General features: G+C 41.1%; 1 protein-coding gene across 3 annotated transcripts; it reads left to right on the plus strand.

Moving 5' to 3' along the window:
- Positions 1–3,213: 3,213 nt before the first annotated feature.
- GPR141 (G protein-coupled receptor 141) lies at positions 3,214–23,128 on the plus strand. Of its 3 annotated transcripts, none has more exons than XM_075143090.1 (3): positions 3,214–3,264; positions 14,776–14,837; positions 20,055–23,128. In XM_075143090.1, the coding sequence occupies exon 3, from the start codon at positions 20,082–20,084 to the stop codon at positions 21,000–21,002; it is 921 nt and encodes a 306-aa protein (XP_074999191.1). In that variant the 5' UTR covers positions 3,214–3,264; positions 14,776–14,837; positions 20,055–20,081; the 3' UTR covers positions 21,003–23,128. The 3 variants fall into 3 exon arrangements, with proteins under 3 accessions (XP_074999191.1, XP_074999192.1, XP_074999190.1); XM_075143091.1 differs by lacking the exon at positions 3,214–3,264 and adding an exon at positions 3,363–3,418; XM_075143089.1 differs by lacking the exons at positions 3,214–3,264; positions 14,776–14,837 and adding an exon at positions 16,925–17,066.

Below are 23,128 nucleotides of genomic sequence, written 5' to 3' on the forward strand. Positions count from 1 at the left end.
AGCGCTTAGGGACATGGTTTAGTGGGCATGGTGGTGTTGGGTTGACGGTTGGACTTGATGATCTTAGACGTCTTCTCCAACCTTAATGATTCTATGATTCTATGATTCTATAGTTTTTACTGCCTACCTGAGGGATGTTTTACCATGGCAGAAGCATGGACATGTCTGTGCCTGCAGAGATCCAGCCTCAGGAGATGTTGCATCAGGGCTGCCAGCCCTTGTGATGCAAACAGCGGGCACAGCGGGGAGGTTCCATGCCTGATGCCAGCCTTGCCTACACCTTCACCAGTGACCACCATCACCATCAAATGCTCACAGCCCACGTCCCGTAGGGCCCAATCCACAGGACCTGATGTTCAAGGTTGCTGAGAGTTGCTGTTACTGTTACGAGGATACTCTCAATCATCTTTGGAAGGCTGTGGCGATTGGTTATGGGGCAAATGTGTCTGGACATAGTATCCAGGCTCATAAAAGATGAGGGGATTGGGAATAGTCAGGAAGGATTGAGGGCAAATCCTTCCTGACCAGTCTGATTGCCTTCTTTGGAGGAGGGGGGAGCAGTGGATGTTTTATTTTCCATAGTATCTTTATAGCCAAATTGGCGAGATACGGCTTGGATAGATGGCAGTAAATTGGGCGGAAAATTGGCTGACTAACAAGGCTCAAGGGGTTGGGATCTATGGTATGAAGTTTAACTGGCCACCAGCTACTAGCAGTGTTTCTCATCTGATGCTGTGCTCAATACGGTTTAACATCTGTATTAATGATCTGGCTGATGGGACGGAGTGCACCCTCAGCCAGTCTGAGGATGATGCCAGATTAGGGCAGGTGGCTGGTACACTCAAGGGCAGGGATCAAGGGCATTCAGGAGGACCCGGACAAGCTGGAAAAGTAGGCTGACAGGAACCTTATGAGAGTCAGCAAAGGCAAATGCAAAGCCCTGCACCTGGGAGATAATAAGCCCATGAAACAGTATGGGCTGTGCACTGCCTGTCTAGAAAATACATTTGCAGAAAAGGGCCAGGGGGTACCCTGGTAAAGAAGTTGAACACGAGGCCTGGTAGCCAGGAAGGCCAACCACATCCTGGGCTGCGTTACCAAAAGCACAGGCAAATCTTGTCGCTCTCTCCAACTACCTCATGAGGCAGTAGAAAAAGGTAGAGATGGATGCTTCTCAGAGGTACATAGCTATAGGACAAGAGACAATGGATATAAGCTGCAGCATGGGAAATTCCAGTCAGATGTTAGGAAAAAAATATTTTCACTATGAGGGTAGTCAAACATTGGAACAAGGGCCCATAGACGATGGGATCTCCATTCTTGGAGATATTCAAACTCCACTGGACGAGGCACTGAGCAACATGATGTAAGCTGGCCCTGCTTTGAGTGACGGGTTAAAACAGAAGTCCATATCCTATATTACCCTAGGATTCTGCAAGCAGATCAGTCTTTAAGAGCCGTAGATAAAGCTACATTCCCAGGGAAAGTGCAAACTTTACTCCTCTAAGAAGCAAAGTCTCAGGGATATTTAAGACTCCATATAAGTGCTGAGGATGAGCAGCTCCTTAAAAACTTACAGCTGCTTTGGCTTGAGGCAACAGTGATGTTACTGGATTTCACAGGTTAATGTGAAAAGTTTAGTTCTGGAAGCCTTCCTTACCGTTACTGAAAGGCAAAATACAGCCTACAGGTTAAAGCATAAGACACAACATTAGGAGAAAAGTAGTCTAATTCTGATTCAGTAGCAGACTTGCTAAGTGACTTTGCAGAAATCATCTGAACTCTTTTATGCCTTACCTTCACAACATGTAATATAGGACTAGTAGACTATTACACAGTCAAGAATAATTCAACACTTTTTAATTTTTGCATTTGGGTGTAGTGGAAAAATATTGCTGTACTTTTTATTTGATGAAAGGTATTACTATGTCTTTTTTACATTGAACTGGTTTAAGTTTTAAACTGCAGATCACTAAAATCTTACAAGAATATTTTCTAAGCTCAACCAGTAATTGCAGCAACAGTTTCCTTATTAAGCCCTAAAAAGAGCAGTTAGACTTTGCTAGGGATAGTATTATATTTTCTCCAACTATTCCTTTTTATCTTGTAGAATCTTAACATAGGGATAGAACAGAACATTTAATGAGCTTTTGGATTTAAAAGTCCCCAAGCATGTCCCCTTAATTTGGAAGAAAGAGAACATCCTTATTCTGAACACTTTTATTATTCATACTGAAACTCCTGGGAAAGTGTCTTCAAGTTTTTGAAGAGAAATGAGTTTGGCATGCTACTTCTTGCGTGGCCAGGTTTTGCAGCTATTCTGCTGGGCCACTAATAGAGAACAACATTTGGAAATTAAAGGGGGTGAAAGAATAGTAGCATGTTTGCAGGTACCTCTGCTGCTTTGCCAGATTTCTGGTAGCAGATATATAAATTGGATACAATTAAGAATATAGCCAACAGCATATAATGAAGAGGATCATGATAATCTCGTAGCAAATCTCTGCCAAAACTTTCTTCATTTCACATGCCTTATCCTCCTCATTTATAAAAAGACTGAGTCAATACTTTTCACTTTTAAAGAAGACTGTAGTGTACAAAAGGCACATGCAGAGTGGGTACTCACATTTTTTTGGAAGACTCTCTCGTTTAATAACGAGACAGAAGTATTTCAGGAGCGCCAGAAAGCATTCAGCCTTGCGAGCTGGCCTGCTTCAGGATTACTACAAATGTTTTACCACTGCATCATGAGGAAACTGCCTGCAATGGCTCTCAGATCAATATCTTCACCTCTCAGGTGTTATCTGAGCAACTGAGCAAATGCTGCTGAGGGGCTGAGTGGCCTTTGAACCACAAGGAGAGAAATACCTGTATCTACATATCCACATATGTGACTATGAACACATGCTCCCACATGTGCTTTTTCACTTGCAGTCCAATTAGTCCTCTTTCTCTCTTGCACCTGTAACTGCTTACAAGCAGATACATTTTGCAATAACTGGAAATATTTGATACGTATTGAACAGAACAAGAATAAATTAAACCCCCAAACACGTCAACATCAATAGACTTGATACATGTCACGATAACAATTGGTCCAATCACATTTTTCAGCTGTTTGTGGTTTATGGGCAATGTGTGACATCTCAGGAAGCAGACAGAGCTGGGTTGCAGTTGCAGTTCCTCAGCAGCACTTCTCTGCAAAGTCGAGGAAGTTGTACAGAGCAAGGCGAGTCTCTGGCTATGCCGCTGGAGAGTCCGTGGGTAAGTGCTGCAAAGGTACTCAGCAGAGGTACTGGAGGCAGATATGCAGAAGGGAGCATTTTACCCCTCACCTTGGAGAGGAGGAGGGAAATATTATTAAACTCTAATGAGAAGGCTGCAGATCTGGATGGAGCTTAACAGTTCCTGCTGGGAGGTAAGCTTAAAGCAAACCTGGGAGGAAACGTTATAGGATGGAAGTTAAAAGTGCTTCGGGTTTTTAGTCCACTGCAGCAGTTATGAATGTCAGATTTTGTGAAATCTGTGGAAGCAAAGTAAAAGGTAGTTAAAAGTGTGTTTTGGGAGTCACTGTTGCAGGAAGGGCACCTGGGCTTCTTTTACAATAGCATCCACACTTTCATAATCCTTTCTGAAAATTAATTTATTAAAAGAAAATGTAAGCCAGAAAGACAAGAGTACTGTTATTGGTTTTGACAGTCAATCTTTAAAAAAAGACTAAGAAGGAAATTTCCCTACTGCTTCTGCTAGCTTTCTCATAGGCTTTGATACTCTTTCATGAAGAATAAATTTTTGAAAATCAGCTCAGATTCTGAGGATCACAAGTTCCCCTGATAGTCAGAGGGTGGCCAGCTCTGCCTTCACTTCAGTGCTTTTGGACAACTTCCCTGGCTCTCTCAGACACTTGCACAGCTCAGCAAGGACAGCTGTTGAGTGTCCACTTCTAGAGGGGCTTTGGCTCAGCCACTGGTTATCTGCTTCAGTACTGAATTTTACATCCCTGTCCTCCTGTTGCTCAGCGTGTACAGGAGGCCATTAGGAAGGCAACAAAGGAATCCTGGGTGACAGGTTTTTTCATTTTATTCATGTAGCAGAGCTTTCCTTTGTTAGCCACAAGAGCAGCCGAGTGTCTTTCTCAGTGATCAGGGAAAAGCAAAGCATGAACGGAGTAATACAGATAGATCAGACAAGACAGAGCTGTGGCTGGAGGACAGAGAAAAGTGATCACTAGGTACACCAGCAAAAATGGCCTGTGTCACCAAATGCAGACTGGTGTACGTGTGTATTATGCAGGTAACTACGCAGTGGTGATCTGTTTGGACTCCCGAACTTTGCTGGGTGATCATGTATCAGGTGCATTGTTTTTATCTCTGTAGCAGCAGTGGCAGCTTTTTTCTCCCCCTGTTGTGAACCCACCGGGTCCGCGCCCCTCCTGCTGAGAAGACAGAGCGTAGCAGAATTGGTTTTTCACCTTCCACTTTGAGCTGTACCATTGCAGTTCTCAGCTTTGTGACAACATTATCAGTTGAAACACATTAAAAAATTACAGCAGGGAAAACTAGGCTGCACATTTGAAGGGCACCAGATGCTCCACAGTAATTGTCCATACACTTGCTGTTGTCCAGGAGCATCTCACTACATGAAAGCTTAAACCTCCCTGGTGGTCTTAGCACCCATGGAAAGGCATTACTCCTTTGAGTATGTTGTTTATGTTTGGCCCCCAAATTGCTATTTTGCCTTGCTTTGTTGCATGATTATATGCTATAGGGTTGTGCTTCATTCTGGTACATAAAGGAACCAGCCTTTCAAGTACACTGTCAGAAGCAACTAGAGTCTGAGAAGATTCTGCTCGCCATTTTAAAAGTGAAAAAGCTGGCAATACCAATAACTGGATAAAATAGTTGTTACCATTATGTATAGGTTCATATAATGATGACGTTGTCATAACATCTAGCTGATCTTCACAAAGTATCCGAATACCTTTCAAAGCTAGATTGAATAAGGTGACCCACACCACATCTTCTCCTTACTCAATGCAGAAACTTTTGCAGCACAATATTTTATTTTGGTAAGTTGTTGTGGGTTTTTTTGATAAGTATGCTCTTATCAATTTCCTTAAGAAGTTGGAGGGGCAATAGCTTGGTTAAAGAGATTGCACCGTATTTGCAGCTTTGTGGCGGTTCTTAGTTCATGGTTCTCAGTCCCAGAGCCATGCCAGAGAGGGACCATTTCAATCACTTTATCCTTACCTTAAAGAGTCTCTGGGAAGTGCAGTTGCTCATTATGATCTTCATTCTGAAACTGGGAGTAGCTGCTTTGAGAAACAAGGCTAGGGCTGTGGAGGATCTTGAAAAGAAAATCTTCTATGGGAAGTTGGTGTTGAGGTAGAGGACCCTCTTGTAGCATGGGCTGCACTGCAGCCATCCATATCAGCTGGAGCTGCCTGAACTTCATGTCCCAGAAATATGTGCAGCTGCCGTTCAGTCTCAGGGTGACAGAGGTGTCACAGACAGAGATCAGACCATCATCAGGTCTGCCTTCCACGCAGTCACAGCTGATGGGACATTTTACATCTCAATTTACATCGCTGATGGGACATTTTACATCTCAATTTACATCACAAGGTGACAAATATATTGGTGTGGATAAGTAGGGGTGGCTTTATGTAGACCTGCCCAGTTTGATTTCTCCCAACCTTGTATCTCAGAAGCTGAGGCACCAGGCAGCCCTCGGCTTGGTGGTGGGAACGCTCGCCCTCCTGCTGCATCCTGGCAGAAGCGAGTGATTGCAGGTGTGTAGTTTCTTGCAGGCGATGGCATGAGGCCTCCCAGCTTGAGCTGTGCATTTCTCAAAGCTTGCCTCTTTTCATTCACTGACCTTCTACAGAGAAGGATAAACAGGTGCAGATTTTGGAAGAAGGGCAGAAAGAATTTATTCCAGGTGTTTGGATTCACAATCAGGGTTATTTTAAGCATTTAAGAAGGTGTTAAGAGTATAGGTGGCATTGTCTAAAGGAAATTTTGGGACCACTAGCTGTCAAATGATGAAGAGCTTGGTGTAAAGGTGGTTTATTTAGGAGAAAAGTACTTGTCATCCTACAAAGAGCATTGCGATTACTTTATTTGCCATTCTGTGATGCCTTCTTTGATGAAACAATTTGCTCAGTGGATGAGGAGAGCGCCATGGACATCATCTACCTTGATTTTAGCAAGGCATTTGTCATGGTCATCTTAATAACCTGTTGACAAGCTGGCAAGATACAAACTGGACAGATGGACCACTGTAGGTAGGTGGACAACTGGCTAAAATGCTGAGCTGAAAGGGTAATGGCTAATGGCTCAAAGCTGAACCAGCAACCAGTCACAAGTGGAGTTCCTTGGGAGTCAATACTGGGCCTGATACTATTTAATAGCTTTATAAAAAACTGGGAGGACAGGATTGAATGCACCCTCAGCAAGTTTGCAGATGACAACAAATTGGGAGGATAAAGATGCTGAAAGGAAGGGCCACCAAACACCAGCAACAGGCTGGAAGATTGGGCCAACAAGAACTGCATGAAGTTTAACAAAGATAATGGTTAAATCCCGCACCTGGGGCAGAGTAATCCCATACAGCAGTAGGGGTGTGTGGGGGTGTCTGTGTCTGACTGCCCGGGGTGCAGCCTGAATGTGTGCCAGCAGTGTGCCCTTACAGCAATGAAAGGGAACCTTGTTGTGGGCTGCATCAGCAGTAGTACAGCCAGCAGGTCAAGGACTACAGCCAGCAGGTCAAGGGTGTGATTATTCCCCTCCACTTAGCACCCATTAGGCCTCACCTGGGATGTTGTGCCCAGGTTTGGTCTTCCTGGTCCAAGATAGACAGAGTGGCAGAATATTCTTTGCTGGAAATATTCAAGACTTGGTTTGATGGGACCCTGAACAACCCAGTCTAAGGCCCTCTTTTCAACAGGAGGTTTGACTGTGGAATCTCTGGAAGTCCCTGCCAACCTGGATGTTTTTATGATTCAACAGCCACAATAGACACAAACTGGGATATGCACATGGCTTTCTGCAGCGTCATGCAGAGGTACCGAAACTAGCTCTGGAGGAGCTAACTGAAGCGCTGAAAATACTACAGCCTCTAAGCCTGGAAAACTGGGATAAGTTTGACTAGAGGGAGCATCACACTAACACAGATTTATCACCAACTACCTATTTAAAGCTAGCTTAGATATTTCTGCATAGCATTGCGTTCAGAATTGCACACATACCTCAGACTCGCATGGTAACATGCATATCTTCTTTTACCAATGCCATACAGAAAGACTGCATGAATTCTACCCTTTTACCCCTAAAACAACACGTGCAAGCTGCTTCTGAATATGAAACGAAAAAGTTCAGGGTGAAAATACTTCAAAAAAAGCATAGCAAAATATAATGCTGGAAACTCTCACCAGATAAACCAACTTCTTCCTAACCTAGAAGAGATCTCTGGTGCACAGCTGAAATTAAGTTCATGTGAGGATAATCTTAGGTGTGGGAACAGAATGAGCTCAGATGCCCAGTAACTTGTCTAGGGGAAACTGAATCTGAAAATTAAGTGGAGATAGCTTTTGATACAGAATTTGTTATTTTATTGTCAGCTCACTGAACAGAGTGAAATCTTTCTTCTTAAGCGAAATTAAGAGGAAAAGAGTTTTAGCCAAAGTAAGAGGCATAAGGGAAAATCTGGAGTGGATACTCAATAGGTATTGCTTTATCTGCACTTTGCATTGTGCTAAGATACTTAGCAGTGAACGGTGAGATCTCTCACCATGAGGGCTGTAGAAACCATTGAATCACTTTCAGTGATGATCCTGATTTGATGGTGCAGAGAGAAAAGAAAGCTAGCAACAGGAATCTCTCCTCAGTGAGCTGATGCTTCTCATTTCCAATTCAGTAGCACAATTAAGCACATTAACTGTGTGCTTTATTTTCTTAGTCTCCCCAAATCCTTAACATCACTGATATCAACAGGAAAGCTATTTTGGGGGTATCTTTTCTGTGAAGATGTATTCGAATTAGTGCTTAATGTGCTAACTTGAGAACAAGAAGGAATGGGGCTAGAGGCCTGTTGCTGTGGCAAGTCTCCACAAATCCTGTTGAGAAGCTAAAGGGCATGTCACTGCCCTACTGTGGCTGTTTTGTTTTGGGATCAGAGCTCATATCTGCACAGGGTATCTCCTACACCACGCACTGTTGTACCAACTTATGTTGGTGCTATTTTGGGCTTCTCTCCACCACGCTCCACTGACTCCAGTTGGATTTCTCTTTTTTTACATCTATCTTGTAGAGCTCATAATATCATAGAGGAATATCCTGTCAGTCTGCCTTCAGCTAAGAAGAGCTAGTAAGAGCTATAGTGAATAATGATGTGAAATACTTGGCACTTATGCTTTCCAGTGATTGGAAAGCTGTACAGAACATGAAATAACCTGGATGAAATGAAAAGAAGGAAGTTAGGCAGGGAAGCTAATTGACAGTTTATTGTTTTCAATTCCATTTTTTACAGAAAGGTCTAAAGACCAACCAAGAATAGGGGCCCAATGGCATGGTGCTCTGTGCCACGCCACAGCACAGGGCAGTCCAAAACCAAATAAGCAGATTTGGGCAAGAACTATCACACATGGCCACAAGCAGCATGGCCCAAGATTTTCTGGGGAGTCCTGTGTCAAAGAAATGGGGAGAGAGGCTTAGGGAAAGCGAGTTAGGAGGACGGTGGGACAAAGAGCAGGTGTGGGTACTCCTCCCACAGCCCAGAACAGCAGCCTTTACCCTAGTTGTTTCTGCAGTTGCTGCTGGCTGGACTCTCTAGCTGCATCCTAAACATTTCAGCTGAACTTCAGATAAGCAAAAGTCTTAAAAAATGCATTACTAATGAGCTTGTTCCTAACACAATTAGCTTCACATTTTGGCAAATGCACTTAAGATCTTAATACAAATGCTTATCATTAGCTCAGAACAGAAACCTCCAGATTTAACAGCAAAATGAACCATTTCAGCCTGAACAATTTGATGTAATAGAGCACCCGCATGCATTCAGCGCCTCATTCCATTATGCAGTTTTTAGCAGGGCTGATCAGGAAAGGCTCTTACAAATCAATGTACTTTATGAATGCAGTGTGGAACAATTTCCTTGCAGTAAATTCCTCATTTCTGAAAGAGACAGGAGGAACCCTGAATTCCTGTCTAACCCAACTGTAGTAGCGAAGTCATGTATTTCCTTGTGCTTATGCTGAGGTAGGAAAGCATCTTCAGTATCAGTCTAGCAGCACTAGTACTAAGCTTTGCTTTCTGCACTGCTCCTAGACAGACACTCTTAGACTAATGCAGAGAGGTTTGTTCCTCTGTCAACAGAGGCAACACATTTTAGCATACTAAATTTCATAAATATCTCTGTATATTCAGCATGAAAGTGATCATTAGTAAAATGATTTTTTCCACTCACATGATGATAGCATTTGTATTACCTCTGCAGTCAGAAATCAAATGAAATAAACAATCTGAGAATAAAAATGGGTTAGTGGGATTAGTATTAGATTATTAGTAGTATTAATTAATATGGGATTAATTATTAATTAGTATTATTAATATGGGACTAGTATTAGTATAGATTAGTATTAGCAATTGCAGTAAACATTTTGAGGGTGAGTAGCAATAGACTTGTGCTGTAATCTTTTTTTTTGAAAATATTGTTCCTTACAACACACTGCCTGCCTCAGCAGGCAATTAGTGAGCAGCTAGTACAGAGTTTAAACAAATTTTAGGATGAGCACTGTCTTTTCAGGTGAAGGGAAGGGCTTTTTCTTCTTGGAAAGGCATATATGCATATAGGATCGGCATGGTACCGCATATATGATTTCATTCTCTGTAGTCTAATGTCATCCTTATGGCAGGAGTAATGCATCTCCTTGTCAATCAGCTCCCCCCTCCATTTTTTTTACCCTGGTGAGAACAAGCTTCGATAACGAGTTAATTGCTGTGCTGGATTCCTCATGAAAGTCGTATCTCCTGAAAAACCTACTGGCATGCGACAGATGTGAACTAGTAAAATCCTGCAGAACAAGATAATATTAAAGGTGGTGATAGACTGCTGGAAATGTGCAGTTGTTAAAAATAGGTAAGACACCTTCTCAAAAAGGTCCATTTAGACTGGAGTCTGCACAGATATCTTTTGTACGTCGTTCTGATTGTTCCTCCTGTCCTCAGTGACAAACACTGAGGCCAAAGCAGAGTGCCAGTAGAAAACAGGTATGGGGAAAGTTGGGCAAATTATCAGTGTTAGAACAGTGGTTTTCTAGATTTGTGATCCCTCCCACACACACTATTAAAGAAGTACAGCAGATTTGGATGTAGATTTAGGTTTTGTTTTGTTTGCAGTACTTCTTTGTTGAAAGATCTGGATTACGGAAAGAGCTGAATAGAAATTTGAGGTGGTTTTGTTGATATGCTATACTTCAACATGGAATGAAGTGCATTGAAGTGAATTGAAGTGCTTCCAAAGGAGGGAAAGGTGGTGAGATAGACCGAAGGGGACACAGACTTTCTCCACGCCACTCTGCCTCAGGTACTTTTAAGCAAATTTATTTTGAGTAATAATGCACAAGGATAGTAATTTGCAAAGTGGGTATTTTTTCCCCCTAAATTAGAAAAGGGAACTAGGAGGAGGCCACCAGATGTATTTCCAGTTTTCAGAGGAGCTTGAATTTATATCTCTGCTGTGCAAAGATGTGTGAAACGAGGAATTGCAAGTCACATTTTCATCCCTATACTTTTCCAAAATGTTCTTTCAGATGTGTCACAGGCGGTATTTCTCACTCGCAGGATGCCTTGCACTGCCTGGGTGACAGCCACAAATCACAACTGCTTCAGAACCCAGATAGAGACATTTTAAGAAACCTATTATCCACAAAATGGTTTTGGCTGTTATTGATACTGAACATTTTTCCTTTTGTAGATAATTAATATCTTTCTATTCAGGTGCTTGAAATGGAAAGGCACATTAGAAATATGAGTCAAAAATATAATTTTGTTGGTAGTAGCTAGAAGTTACTCACTCTAACTACATACTGCCTTTCAGTTATTCATATTAGCAGCTGATCTTTTACATAATGATAAATTGCAATTGATCTGTCACAATTACAGCTTAATAACTGATTCAGCCAGTCTTACATACTAGGACCAGGCCCATAGCTGGCACTGGGAGGGACTCTGAGCAGATCTGGGCTTTGCGTAAGGAGCACAAGATGTAGCGGATGATGCTCTCCCTGTATCTCATCCTCTTACCTAGGCAGCAGACACTGCCCTTGCTTAAGGACACCGCTCTGACCTATCATAAGAAAAGGCCTGAGGAACAGGTGACCAACACTTGGTGTTGGTCAGCCCACAGATACATCTACTACAACCATCTCTTTCACAGTCTAAAATACATGGCAAAATGGGATTTTCCTCAATTTAGGAAAGGATAGATTATATCAGGTCAGTTGTCAAGAAACTGAACCTTGCTTAATCTGTCCAGCCCCCTGATATTTCTACTGCAGGATTTTGGAAGGCAGTTTCAGAGGAACCTGTCTTCATGCCATAGTTGTGATTGGCTGCTTTATATTCAGACACAAATCAAAGGCAAAATTGAAAAAGCAGGACCTTGATCTGCTGTCTCACCAGACTCAATGAGAAGTGTCATTGGTGAAACGGGAACTGGACAGTATTAAAATTACGCACTAGAGAGGAGAATCAGGCTCATGGCTTACTGCAAGACTAATACACAACTATGGGACAATGCCATGGCTGGTATAAACAGGCTTATATTTATTAATATAAATGAAGTTTATGTGGTGGATCTGAATATATAAAAAGAACAAAGAAGGCTAGAAACCAGCATTGAAGTAGTTTTTTGATAATTCTGGTCCTGATTCTTTCATGAATGTAATGGAGAGAAGGGTCTAGCTCTTCCAGTGTAAAAGAAAATTATATAATTAAGGAATACTTTGCTACTTCTACTAGAGTTTTCTGGCTGGCAGAAGTCTGATCAACTGTCCAGCAGAGCTGATTTATTCAGGTAACTGTCCTTCGCACTTTGGGGAGTGTTTCAAAACTCACCCTTAGCAATCGCAAGTTTAGAGACCCCTCGGGGGGCCTGATTCTCTGCTATCAATGTTAGCTCGATTTTCAGGAGTGTCACTCCAGCTTTACCCGCAACTAACTAAAAGAGTCAGGTTACCCACAGTGAATTTAAAGTATTCAGGTGGATCTTATTTTTTGCTTTCTGCCACCTATATAAAGTGAAGGAAAGGAGTAGTTTTCCAGAAGACCCAACCACCACACCTGCATACCTCCTACCACCCTGGATGGTCCACTTCTGAATTAGCACTCCAAATCTTTGAATCCTGGCGCAATAAATGTAGAAAAGCAAAACCACCTGGGTTGCCATGGTTATTCTGTGTACACCTCCGAACAGCTGAAAAATCGCTAACAGCATGTATTATGCCTGAGCATAAAGGACGTGGTTCTCTTTTCTCAAGGACCTTTCACACAATCCAGAGTAAAGGAGCCTTGATGCTACTCAGATCTCAGGACAAGTAGTCCTTGAAATCTGGGCCAGACTCTCAACTATTATTAAACAGCCTTGGCCCATGAAACTGTTGCTATAATGCAAATTCAAACTAGGTGAAGGTCTGATCCAGGTGATACAATGGTACTGTGCAAACCCACTATCATATTTCTTTTAGATTTTGGGGTATTGCTAAGACTATCAGCAATTACTCAAAACTTACAAAATACATGCATTTCTAGCACCTCTGTTTAAATTCAGGTAGTGTGTGATGTTCTAAAATAATGGCATTCTGCCACCAGCTCAGTACATTACTGGTGAAAATCTAAACACACCAGTCTGGAATCTATTCTTTGAACGACAGTGTGAGAAACATACTCCACAGATTATACATGCTGTTGCTAAATCTTGGGCAAACTGCATCAATTTAGCAAGGAAAATGAATGGCAATCATGTCTATTAAGCTTTCTATACCTATCTAAAGCTTGACACTAACTAAATCTTAAAGACGAACAAAGATAATGAGGATGTCTGTCCCAGACCATACTCTGGTATTTCAATATTTGTTTTAATCCTGAGTCAGTGCAAGGATTGAAAATTTGCAGAATGTAGACATATGGAAAGAAGTCAACCTGGAAAACCCCATTTGTGATGACTGCTGGGAAAACAACATTGTTATTTATCAACAATATTATATAACTTATATGTTATGTAATTATTATATGTATCAGCAATACGTATCAACAATATTATACATATTAACATATTATATGTATTAACTTATTATATGTACCAACTATATTATATAACTGAAAAAAGAAACCCTGCTACCTGCAGGTCTGTAAGATATCTTGGCTTTCTTCCCACTATTAATTGGGATGTATTTATTCTAGAACAAGACCTACAAGAAGCCAAGACAACATGACTAACTTGAGAAAGTACAGGACTTGATTTAAGGATATCTTAGCTTTATATCTGGCTTTGCCACAGAGGTTTCAGCTTTTTAGCTGTAGCATGGGGAGAATATGTATGCCTTTTAACAGAGATTAGAGATCAACTGAAGAAAGGTAATAGGTAAGAGCTAAGCATTATTATGATGACTTTTTAGTATTATCTGAACAGCTCTTTAGCTGTTAGCCACTGTTAAAATTGCAAAATGCAAAAAGACGGTCTCCATCAGATACCGGTCTATTGTGAAGTACCACAGAACATGTCCCTTGTGTTTTTTTAACCAAATGTGAAGCAACAGGATGTAGTCAGTTAAAATATTCTTGTGTAAGATTATATGTAAATGTTGAATGTTAATACCGTTGCTTTAAAAACTATTATACTCAAATATAACTCTATGTCCTGACAGAAATGAGTTAAGCTTGCAGGAAGGCAAAACTGACCTTGCACAGATTCGTAACAGAGACTCAGTCCTGCAGTAAGACATCTTTTACCACACACACCACACCACAACCATTGTCGCTGATGAGCTTTCGATACTGACATGGCCAATGTTTTTTTAATAAAATCCCCTAGTTTCATTTTGCTAGCAGTGCACAGGTGTAGCAATGGCACCGAGTCCCAGGAGATCCAGATGCTGAGCTACAATCTTGGCAGAAAGCAGGGCTGAGACATAGTGCTGGGCTTTAGGGTGAGCTTCGTTTCATCCCTTACACTTTGATGTCTATACTTTAATCATATCCAAACCCACACTTAGCCAGTTACAATATGGATCATATTTTGCTCCTGTCCCACCCTGTTTTCTCAAAACAGTCTTTCAAATGATCCCCTCTACTCTGGGGAATAACCTTTCCAAACAAGGGTCTGTGTGATCTGTGGGGCTTACACCTGTGTGCAGACTCGGTCGTTTTAGGCAGTAGAAGAATGTGACTGTTCAGAAATGGGAGGTTCTGAAGTCTTCCTATGGCTAAGAAATAGCTGCAAGTTAGGGGATCCTGTGTTAAATTCACAAAAGAGCTGTTCTGACAGAACATCAGATGACTGGTAGGAGGTAGTGACATGCAAGCCAAGGGGGCATTTCTTCTCCCCATGAACTCCTCACTGGGCATGCAACTAAAAATCTTCCTAAATGTTGTGTGCTTATGGGCAGCCCTGCCCTCACATAGCCGAAGCTCATGGTTGTTGCTTCGTCATAGGTTCAAAGAAGGAAGTAAGGCAATGACTCTTTAAAATATCAGGTGTTTTTCTTTTCGTTCTCAGAGCTTACATAAAATGAAGGGACAAGTAAACAACACTTGAAGAGTGGAGATAAACTCTAATCTGTAAGTATACAGAGAATGAACAGAAGTCTTTGTTTTCAATGCTTTTAAAACAATTATTGCAACTTTAGGGAAAAAAAGTATCCAATTGTCTGGGTTTTTTTATTTTTAACACATTTTAAAGCTTTTCTGCACAACTGTTTTCGTCGTTGTTATTTGTAATTTCCTAGTACAGGAAAACATTGCTTTATCCTTTTTCATATTGCTGTCCTGTAGTTCAACACTGCCTCCTAAAAGTGGGAGGCAACTCTTTTTGTTTTCATCCATCTTTGTGCATGTGTTTGATAGCATTCAATCTCTGTAAGGACCAGAAGGCTAAGTTTGTTCTCTTTGATAAGATACAGCTAGGACAGTAAATAATTATTTTTAGGAAGGTTCCATGGTTTCCATTTTTGTGTAAAAGCAGCAAAAGTCTTAAACAAAAGAGGACTAACTCAACAGGTTTTTCCATCCCATTTGTTCTTCAATAGACTGGATTTAAACTAAAAAGTATCAGTATAATGACGAGACAGTCTACAAGACATGAGTCCATGAGCTAGTGAATGAGTTAGAGGAATCACTAAAAGTTGTTTGAAAAAAGTCAATATCTAAATGTAAACACACACTTCATATTTCATATTTTTAATTCGTAATGTTTTCCTTTAAGCAGATGTTTATACTTCAAACTTCAGGTGTGTGTGGTTATTTTGAAATGAAGAGAATGCTGCAATTATTCTAGTAGCATTACCTACATTACCATAACACAGCATGGAATTAAAGCAAATCAAAAAGCAATTACAATGCTCTCAACAGAAAGTAGCTCTGAGACTAAATGAGGATGTTTGTGAAACAAATGCACATTTTAAACAGACCTTTGTAAATAATATTTGTATTTTACACTGCCTCCAACCTAGTCTAGCTCAATGCAGAGATGTCAGTTCTGACAAACACTCATTTTTCCATTTTATTAAGTCTGTCAAAAATAGAAATCTTTCATTTGAATTGAACTTTTTTCCCCTCCGAATTCAAATGAAACTTCTCAGTTGGGTGCATGCAGGCTGCAAATGCTTCTTCTGCAGAATCCAACTGTTGGAACACATGAAAATCTCTATGAAGCCTGCCAGTCCCTCAGCAGACGTATACCGGGGGATAAGTTTTGCAAACACTTGTTATACTGAGAGTAGATCTCACTGTAAGACTGTCATCGTTTTTGACAAATGAGATTTTTTTTTTTAATAAGTTGATATAATGTTGATGTAACATAATGGTGACTGATGAACCTGGCTGGGAAAATAGTAAGCAATGAAGAGGACAAGCCAGTGACAGACTGATGCGGATTGCGAAGTCAGGTGCAAACTAGCAACGTGCATTTTACCACTGCCAAATGCAAAGTTGTTCATCTAAGAAGCAAAAAATAGGAGCACAGTGCTGATGGAGGCAGTTCAGTGACTGAACAAATATGACTGGGATGAAGTGAAGATAAGTATCTTCTATCTTTTATCTCTACTTATCTCCAGGTATCTATAGGGAAAGCCAGAATTTGACAAAGGATTTTTAAATCCGAAGGCAAAACCAGAAGTACATACTATGCCTGGAAGCTGAGGCTGTACAAACTCTGTCCAGAAATATGGTTCACCTCTTTGTTTTTTTAAACAGTAGGATAATTAACAGTAGGATAAAAGAGAAACAAGTTCCTGAAGGTTGGTATGAATGTTCTTTTACTGGGAAAATTTTGACAGAGACCGAATCATTTTTGTAAATGTCATGCTCTGGCCTGAAGAGAGCAGTCCAGGGAAGTCCCATGGACTGTGCTGTGCAGAAAGTCACAGGAAATGAATGTGATGGCCTGACCCACACTGACAACTGATGAATCTTGAATCCACAAGAATCTTTTTGTCGATCATATTTCTGAAAGAACCCAGCATCTGGCCTCTTGGCAATCTACCTCTTTTGTGAAACTAAAACACAGCTACTTTGGCAATTGTCCCCAAGCCCTTGGCACCAGCAGATGTCTCTTTAACCACTATGGCATTCAAATGAAGTGGTTGCCTGTCATTGACTCATGGCTGTTTAAAGCATATGTCCGGCAGAAGTTTAACCAAGTGATGAGAGGCGTAACATAGAGGAAGACCAAAACTTGCTCCAAAACTTGAGCAATATCACTGAACTGGCAGTAGCTAGAGGGGGTAGGTAGGCACGGAAACAAGAATACCTCCTTGAGGAGAAACTCTCTGCCTTTGGATGCGCGATGGGGTAAGTCCTTTCCGCACTCCTTCCGTTCCTACAGATGTCAAGAGCTAACGTTAGTGTGCATGAAGGGAAGCCACCTGAGTGAGGCAAAGCTGCAAAGTACCATCCTGAAGGAGCTCCTTGGTGCTTCAGACATTGTTTGGGGTCAGGGGGTGTGTGGTGAGGAGGGAAGAAGGGGTGAGACTGAACTGTAACTCTGTGGACAAAGTACAGCCACTCTGTAAAATGCAAGATAGTTAAAAAAGCTAGCTTTAAGCAAGCTAGATTCAGTACTAAAGCAATGCTGTTACAGCTGGCAAGAGCTTACAGCAGCTGACATTGGCAAGGGGCTAAGCAGCATGGGGGAAGACCATTTCTTAGATAGCTTGATACCACTTTCAGTGGTCCCTTCTGTTGTTGCTCCTCTTCTGTGAGGTATTTTCTGGCTCTTGGAGCCTTCTATAGCTCATGTTTCTAGTTAGGTTCAGCATATAGCCTATGTTATATAATTAATTTGTCTTGTAAGACCTGCATTCATTCTCATTCCATGTGCGTCCTGTTAAATTCTGGCCAAAGGACTTGTTAGTTGTATTTCAGGTCAGCAGGTTATAGCTATATGAAAGTCATTACAATAGGAAACGTCATTTCACCAGAAAGCAGTGTTTCCTCTGTGAAACATACCCTGTGTCGTATTATTCTCTGTATTCATTACTCAGTGATATTTCAGTGGGATGCCTGTAGTAGTGGGGAGCTGATAATCTCATATCATAGTTGCCGGTAGCTTTTTTTTTGAAGATTAATGAAAATTATATTTCCTGCAGAATCTTACAATGAAGGTGTTTAGCGATGACAGCAAAGTTCTGCAGAAATCTGCATTTCAGTGTCTCCGTTACTTATTTGCAAACAGAAATAGGTCTCTAGCTGTCCCCTTAATAGGACTGTCTGAGGAAAATACCAGTTATCTGTCTTCTGCTTATCTGTTCCTTACTGCCTTCAGTTCAAGTTTCACTGCTGGGCTCTGAAGGGGTCCTTCCTCTCCATGTGCAGCCTTGCTGCTGGGGCTGCTCACACCAACCCGCATTTCCAGCTTGTTGCTTTTAGGGCTGTGGCACTTTTTAAACTTCAAATATGCATTTTAAATTAAAACAGTGCGATAATGCCACTTTTTAGAGATATCTTCTCGACCTAAAGCTTAACAACTTGGAGAAACTGATGAACAGCTATTGCTAATCCCTTCTGGCTTGCACGGCTGAAACGCAACATCTCAGAAAAGAGAACAGAACTGGAAGAAACTTGCATGGTTTCTGATGCAAGAGCTGCGGTGTGCCAATCAGCAGCGCCTTTGAGAAAAAGCTCTTTCATTGCAACCCATTTTACTTCTCATAATGCACTGGAATTAGTTGACCACATAACTCCGAAATGCAGTTTCAAACAGAAAAGATCAGTAAGTGCCAACAACCAACAAATCAATTTGAGATAATGCAGTTACATTTATGTTGATTACTATAAAATATCTGGAGTCTTAGATGAGTAGGATAGCTAGAGAATAACTGACTTTTCAACATATAAAGAGATCTTGATTACTGTAGGGGCAAATGCTTAGAAATATTGTTAAGAAACAACAAAAAACACCTGAGATACATCACAGATATTCATTCCCCAGTGCAAATTTGTTTATAAAACTGTTATAGTATTTCCTCTTCTCCACAAGAGAGAGAAGTGCTAAAGAACTTTTTTCCCCTCCCAACTTCTGGCAGTATGTGCTACCTAAAAATGAAAATAAGCTGAAACACCACTCGTACAAAGACATAGAGGAACTACATTTTGAAGTTAACAACATTGCAGTATTAAAACAAAAACTGCAAAAACTCATTCAGGAGGAAACCCCCTCTTGTGTTGTAGGATTCACTGGTGAAATGGATGACATACCAGAGTCAGTTTTAAATTATAGTTCAGGTAGCAGTAGCAGTTTAACTGGGGTAGTACAGAGCCCAGCACTGTTCAATTTCCCCCCTTCTTTTCTTGTGACTGTAGTGTGGACATCCTCTTGATACTTTCATAGATGCAAACATGCCTCAGGATTACACCCCTGAACTCTTCCCTTCCACATGATCTTGTAGTACTTAAAAATCCTACCAGAAGTTACATTTAGAATTATAAGAATTATATTTAATCTGTCTTTGAAACAGTAATATATTGAAAATGTATAGCATACTTATTAAACTTGCTATTAACTTTCATCTAGCCTCAGCTTAGGCCAGGCAGGCTTATTTGCACTAACCCAGGATGTCCTTTCCTAACATTTTCTAACAGCCCATTTTGTAACACCCGGTTACCTCTTATTAGATGTGAAATGGCCCTGAGCACCAGGACAGCACTGCCCACACTTCTCGGTCCGGCAGAATCTGAGCAGAATCTCCATGGAGCCTGGGTATCCATGATGTTTAATCCCTTACTCAGATAAATTGTCCATGGAGAAGGAGGAGTTGACTGTAATGTGTGCAAAACTCAGCTCTCGGTTACAAACAAAATTTGTAGCTTTGGAAGAGTAACATATGGTTGTTATCTGGCTCTGGGAAGGGCAGATTTATGTTGCAAATGAACAAACTGATGAATGAGTAGCAGAGTTCGAACAATATCTCTGATCTTCACTGCAAAAGCATGCAGATGCTCAAAAGAAAGGAGAACTAATAACACAGAGATCTCACAACCACCACAATCATGTAATTTCTCTAAGAATCTTTTCTTCCCACATATTACTAACTCATGCTTGTTTTTAAGGGTATGGCTGGCAACCTCTTAAGGACTAGAGCAGCTTCTCTGCCCAACCTTCTCAGCCATTTTTCTCTAGGCTGGAGGATGTTTGGATAAAACTACTGGTTTTGGCTCACTGGCTGTGAGATTCCAGGATTATCCCTCGAGCAAGATCCAGGTGGAAAGCTCTGCTGACTTTTCACATGGGCCCTTTCATTCCTACCTTATCTTAGTCTTCATGTATTCTTTCATTTCTAGAATACGTACAAGGAAGATCTCAGGAACATGATTGAAGAAAATAGGAACAGCAGTGACTCCTCCTCTGCCTTCACTCATACCAACACCATGAGTGCCATACTGATTACTGCCTACTCAGTTGCCTTTGCTGGAGGTGGGATCGGGTCCATCACAATGTCATTTGTGCTGGTCAAGATGAACACTCTGTCAGTGACCACTACAGCCATCATTAACCTGGTTGTTGTGCACAGCCTCCTCCTCTTAACGGTGCCCTTCCGCCTGCACTACTACGTCAACAAGAAGTGGGTATTCAAGATGCCATTTTGCAAAATGGTGAGTGCAATGGTGCACATCCACATGTACCTGACCTTCCTATTCTACGTGATCACGCTGGTGATCCGGTGGCTCATCTTCTTTCAATGGAAGGACAAGGTGGAGTTTTACAGGAAGCTGCACGCCATTGCGGCAAGCGCTGCTGTGTGGGTCTTCGTCATGGTCTTTGTGGTGCCAGTCTTGTCCTTCGAGTATGGACGCTCAGGCTCATACAATGATACGACTTGCTTTAAGTTCCACAAAGAGCTACAGCAGGAGAGCGTGAAAGCCCTGAACTACACCATAATTGCAGCTGTCTCTTGCATTACTTGTGTCCTCTTGGGCCTGCAGATTTTCATCCTGGTAAAAGTGGCGAGAAAACTTTCCACCTCCCTCTGGTCACACCAAGAGTTCTGGGCCCAGGTGAAAAACTTGATTTTCATCTGTGTCATTATAATTTGCTTCCTTCCCTATCACCTCTTTAGGGCCTACTACATACAGCATGTGAGTGATTTTGACCATTTAGAAAGCTACAATGAAGTTTTTTTGAGTCTGACTGCCCTCAGCTGTCTGGACCTGCTGTCGTTCGTGCTGAGCGGAAGCCGCTTCTTCAAGCAAAAGGTGGGCATGCTCCGCAACAGGTTGTCTTGCTGCTAGTGTCAATCTCCTGCAGCGTGCGTGGACCTCGACCTGGCAGAGTACGGTGCTGGACCGGCATGGCAAGCCCTCCCCCCCGCTCAGCAAGTCAGGGTGGGCCCTGGAAACAGCGCCACACACTCACACAGGGCTCTGCACACCTGCTCCCCAAAATAATGGGGTGAACCACCTCCAGTGTCTCAGCTGGTAAACTGGAAGGTTACCTCTGGGATCTCCTGACGGTGCTACCTAGTGAGTTGTGGATGCACCTGGGGGAGAGGGAGGAAAGGGCTATTCTGCCTCACTTTTTTTACATCAAGGTTTGTGAAGTCAAAGGCACTAGGAGGAGACTCAAGAGAATTTGCAAAGTATGTAGAAACACGAATAGAAAACAGTTTTTTATGGAACAAGGTACAGATTTTTGAAATTTAAATTTCTATATAGTTTTCCACATACATTTCTTATTTATTCTCCGCAAGCTCTCATAAAATATCAGGGAAGCTATTGTTCCTCCTGAGTAGGTCTGTTCCTTCACTGTAAAGACAAGTATAACTTTCTAAGTGAATTGAACAATTAAACTAACTCTTTGAAAACAAACTAGCAATAAATATTTATTTCTTAAAAGATTTTATCAAAATTACCTTTTGGAGATGGTATCATCGCAGCAGAAAAGAGTTTTGTTCTCTTTCACACATTATGAAAATGTCTCCAAAAAAAAAAGACACATTACTGAAATGAACAGTGTAATTTCAAACAAAAGCCTGTATTTTTATTTACAGAATTGTTTAATTTAAGGAAAAAAAAGTTAACAGTGAAGATCATTTTATTTAGACGATTCAGACAGCAGTTGTCTTCTCTTAAAAAGTTAAATATTTTAGGTCTCCAAGGTAACAATGATTTTTTTTTCTCCTATGTTGATTTTGTGCAATTCTGAAGTTTATAACTAATTACTCACAGTATCTTTAGCTTGAAATAAATTCTATAGATTTAGTACTAGTAGAAGAAATTAAAATGTTACTGCTTGCATTGGAGGGATGGAAAAAACTAATAAACTTAGTGTAGCTAAAAAGCTTATTATATCTCAGTGAGGCATTGTGAGTTGCTATCTCTGAAGACAGAATTGAATTCCACTTGAAAAGAGGAAAAAAATCAGCAAAATAATTCTGTGAAAGATATTCAGGCTTTCATAGCTCAGCTGCTTTACACCTATCCCAAAAAAAGAGTATAAATCTCTGACTGCTATAACCCAAGACAGCAATGGCTAATTTATCTTTCTTCTTGCCATCTGCATAAGTTTTTTTCATCTAGAGTCAGTGGAATAATATTTTAATCATTTGACAAATTAGAGGTTATCAGCTGATTGATTTCCAGTGACAGTCTCTCCTCATGATGCTGTTGAAGTCCACCTTTTCATACTTCTGAATCTTTCCATTCCTTTCTACTTCACCTTCAACATCTCTTGCTCATCAGACAGCAATCAAATAACTATTGGTTGATCTTGCTGTACCTGTACAATCTTAGTGCTATGCTCATTGCTTTTGGTCCCACCAAAGTTGGTTACTTTGTAGGATCCCATTTCTTCTATAGTTTTTCTTCCCTGTTTTACTTCTTGCTTCAAGCTCCTCTATATCTCTCGGGAGGTCTGATCATGAGAGAGTATTTTCAGGTCAGCATCTGAGCCATGCTATATAACACCAAAAGTTGGAAAGATAGAAATGTGAGAGCTTGCAGTGTGTGGATCTGAGACAAAACTGTCTGAGAAGGCATTTGCCCCAAAAGGATCATGGTAAAGAGGAAGTTAACTACCAGCCTGATTCAACAGTAGTCAGGGAGCTACGGAGATTTTCATAACATGGGAGGAGTCAACTTGAACGTGTAGTTCACTACCAGTTAACTATGTGTCATTAAGAAAGCAATAAACTGCTCTGATCCAGATTTGTTTTAAAACTACATGAACAAAGCAGGTTTTCCTTGTGGCAGAACAGAAGATGCAAAATGGCACAACATTTCTGTTTCCTCCTATAACAACATTGTTGGTGGAAGAAAATAACTTGCACGTGTTCTGTAGGCACTGCATGGCTTTTAACACTATATTACAAACCTTCTGTCATAATAAAGTTGTTAACAAACGACTATGTGCTGAAAAA

Source organism: Calonectris borealis, chromosome 2 (genome assembly GCF_964195595.1).
Source record: "Calonectris borealis chromosome 2, bCalBor7.hap1.2, whole genome shotgun sequence".
Lineage (NCBI taxonomy): Eukaryota > Metazoa > Chordata > Aves > Procellariiformes > Procellariidae > Calonectris > Calonectris borealis.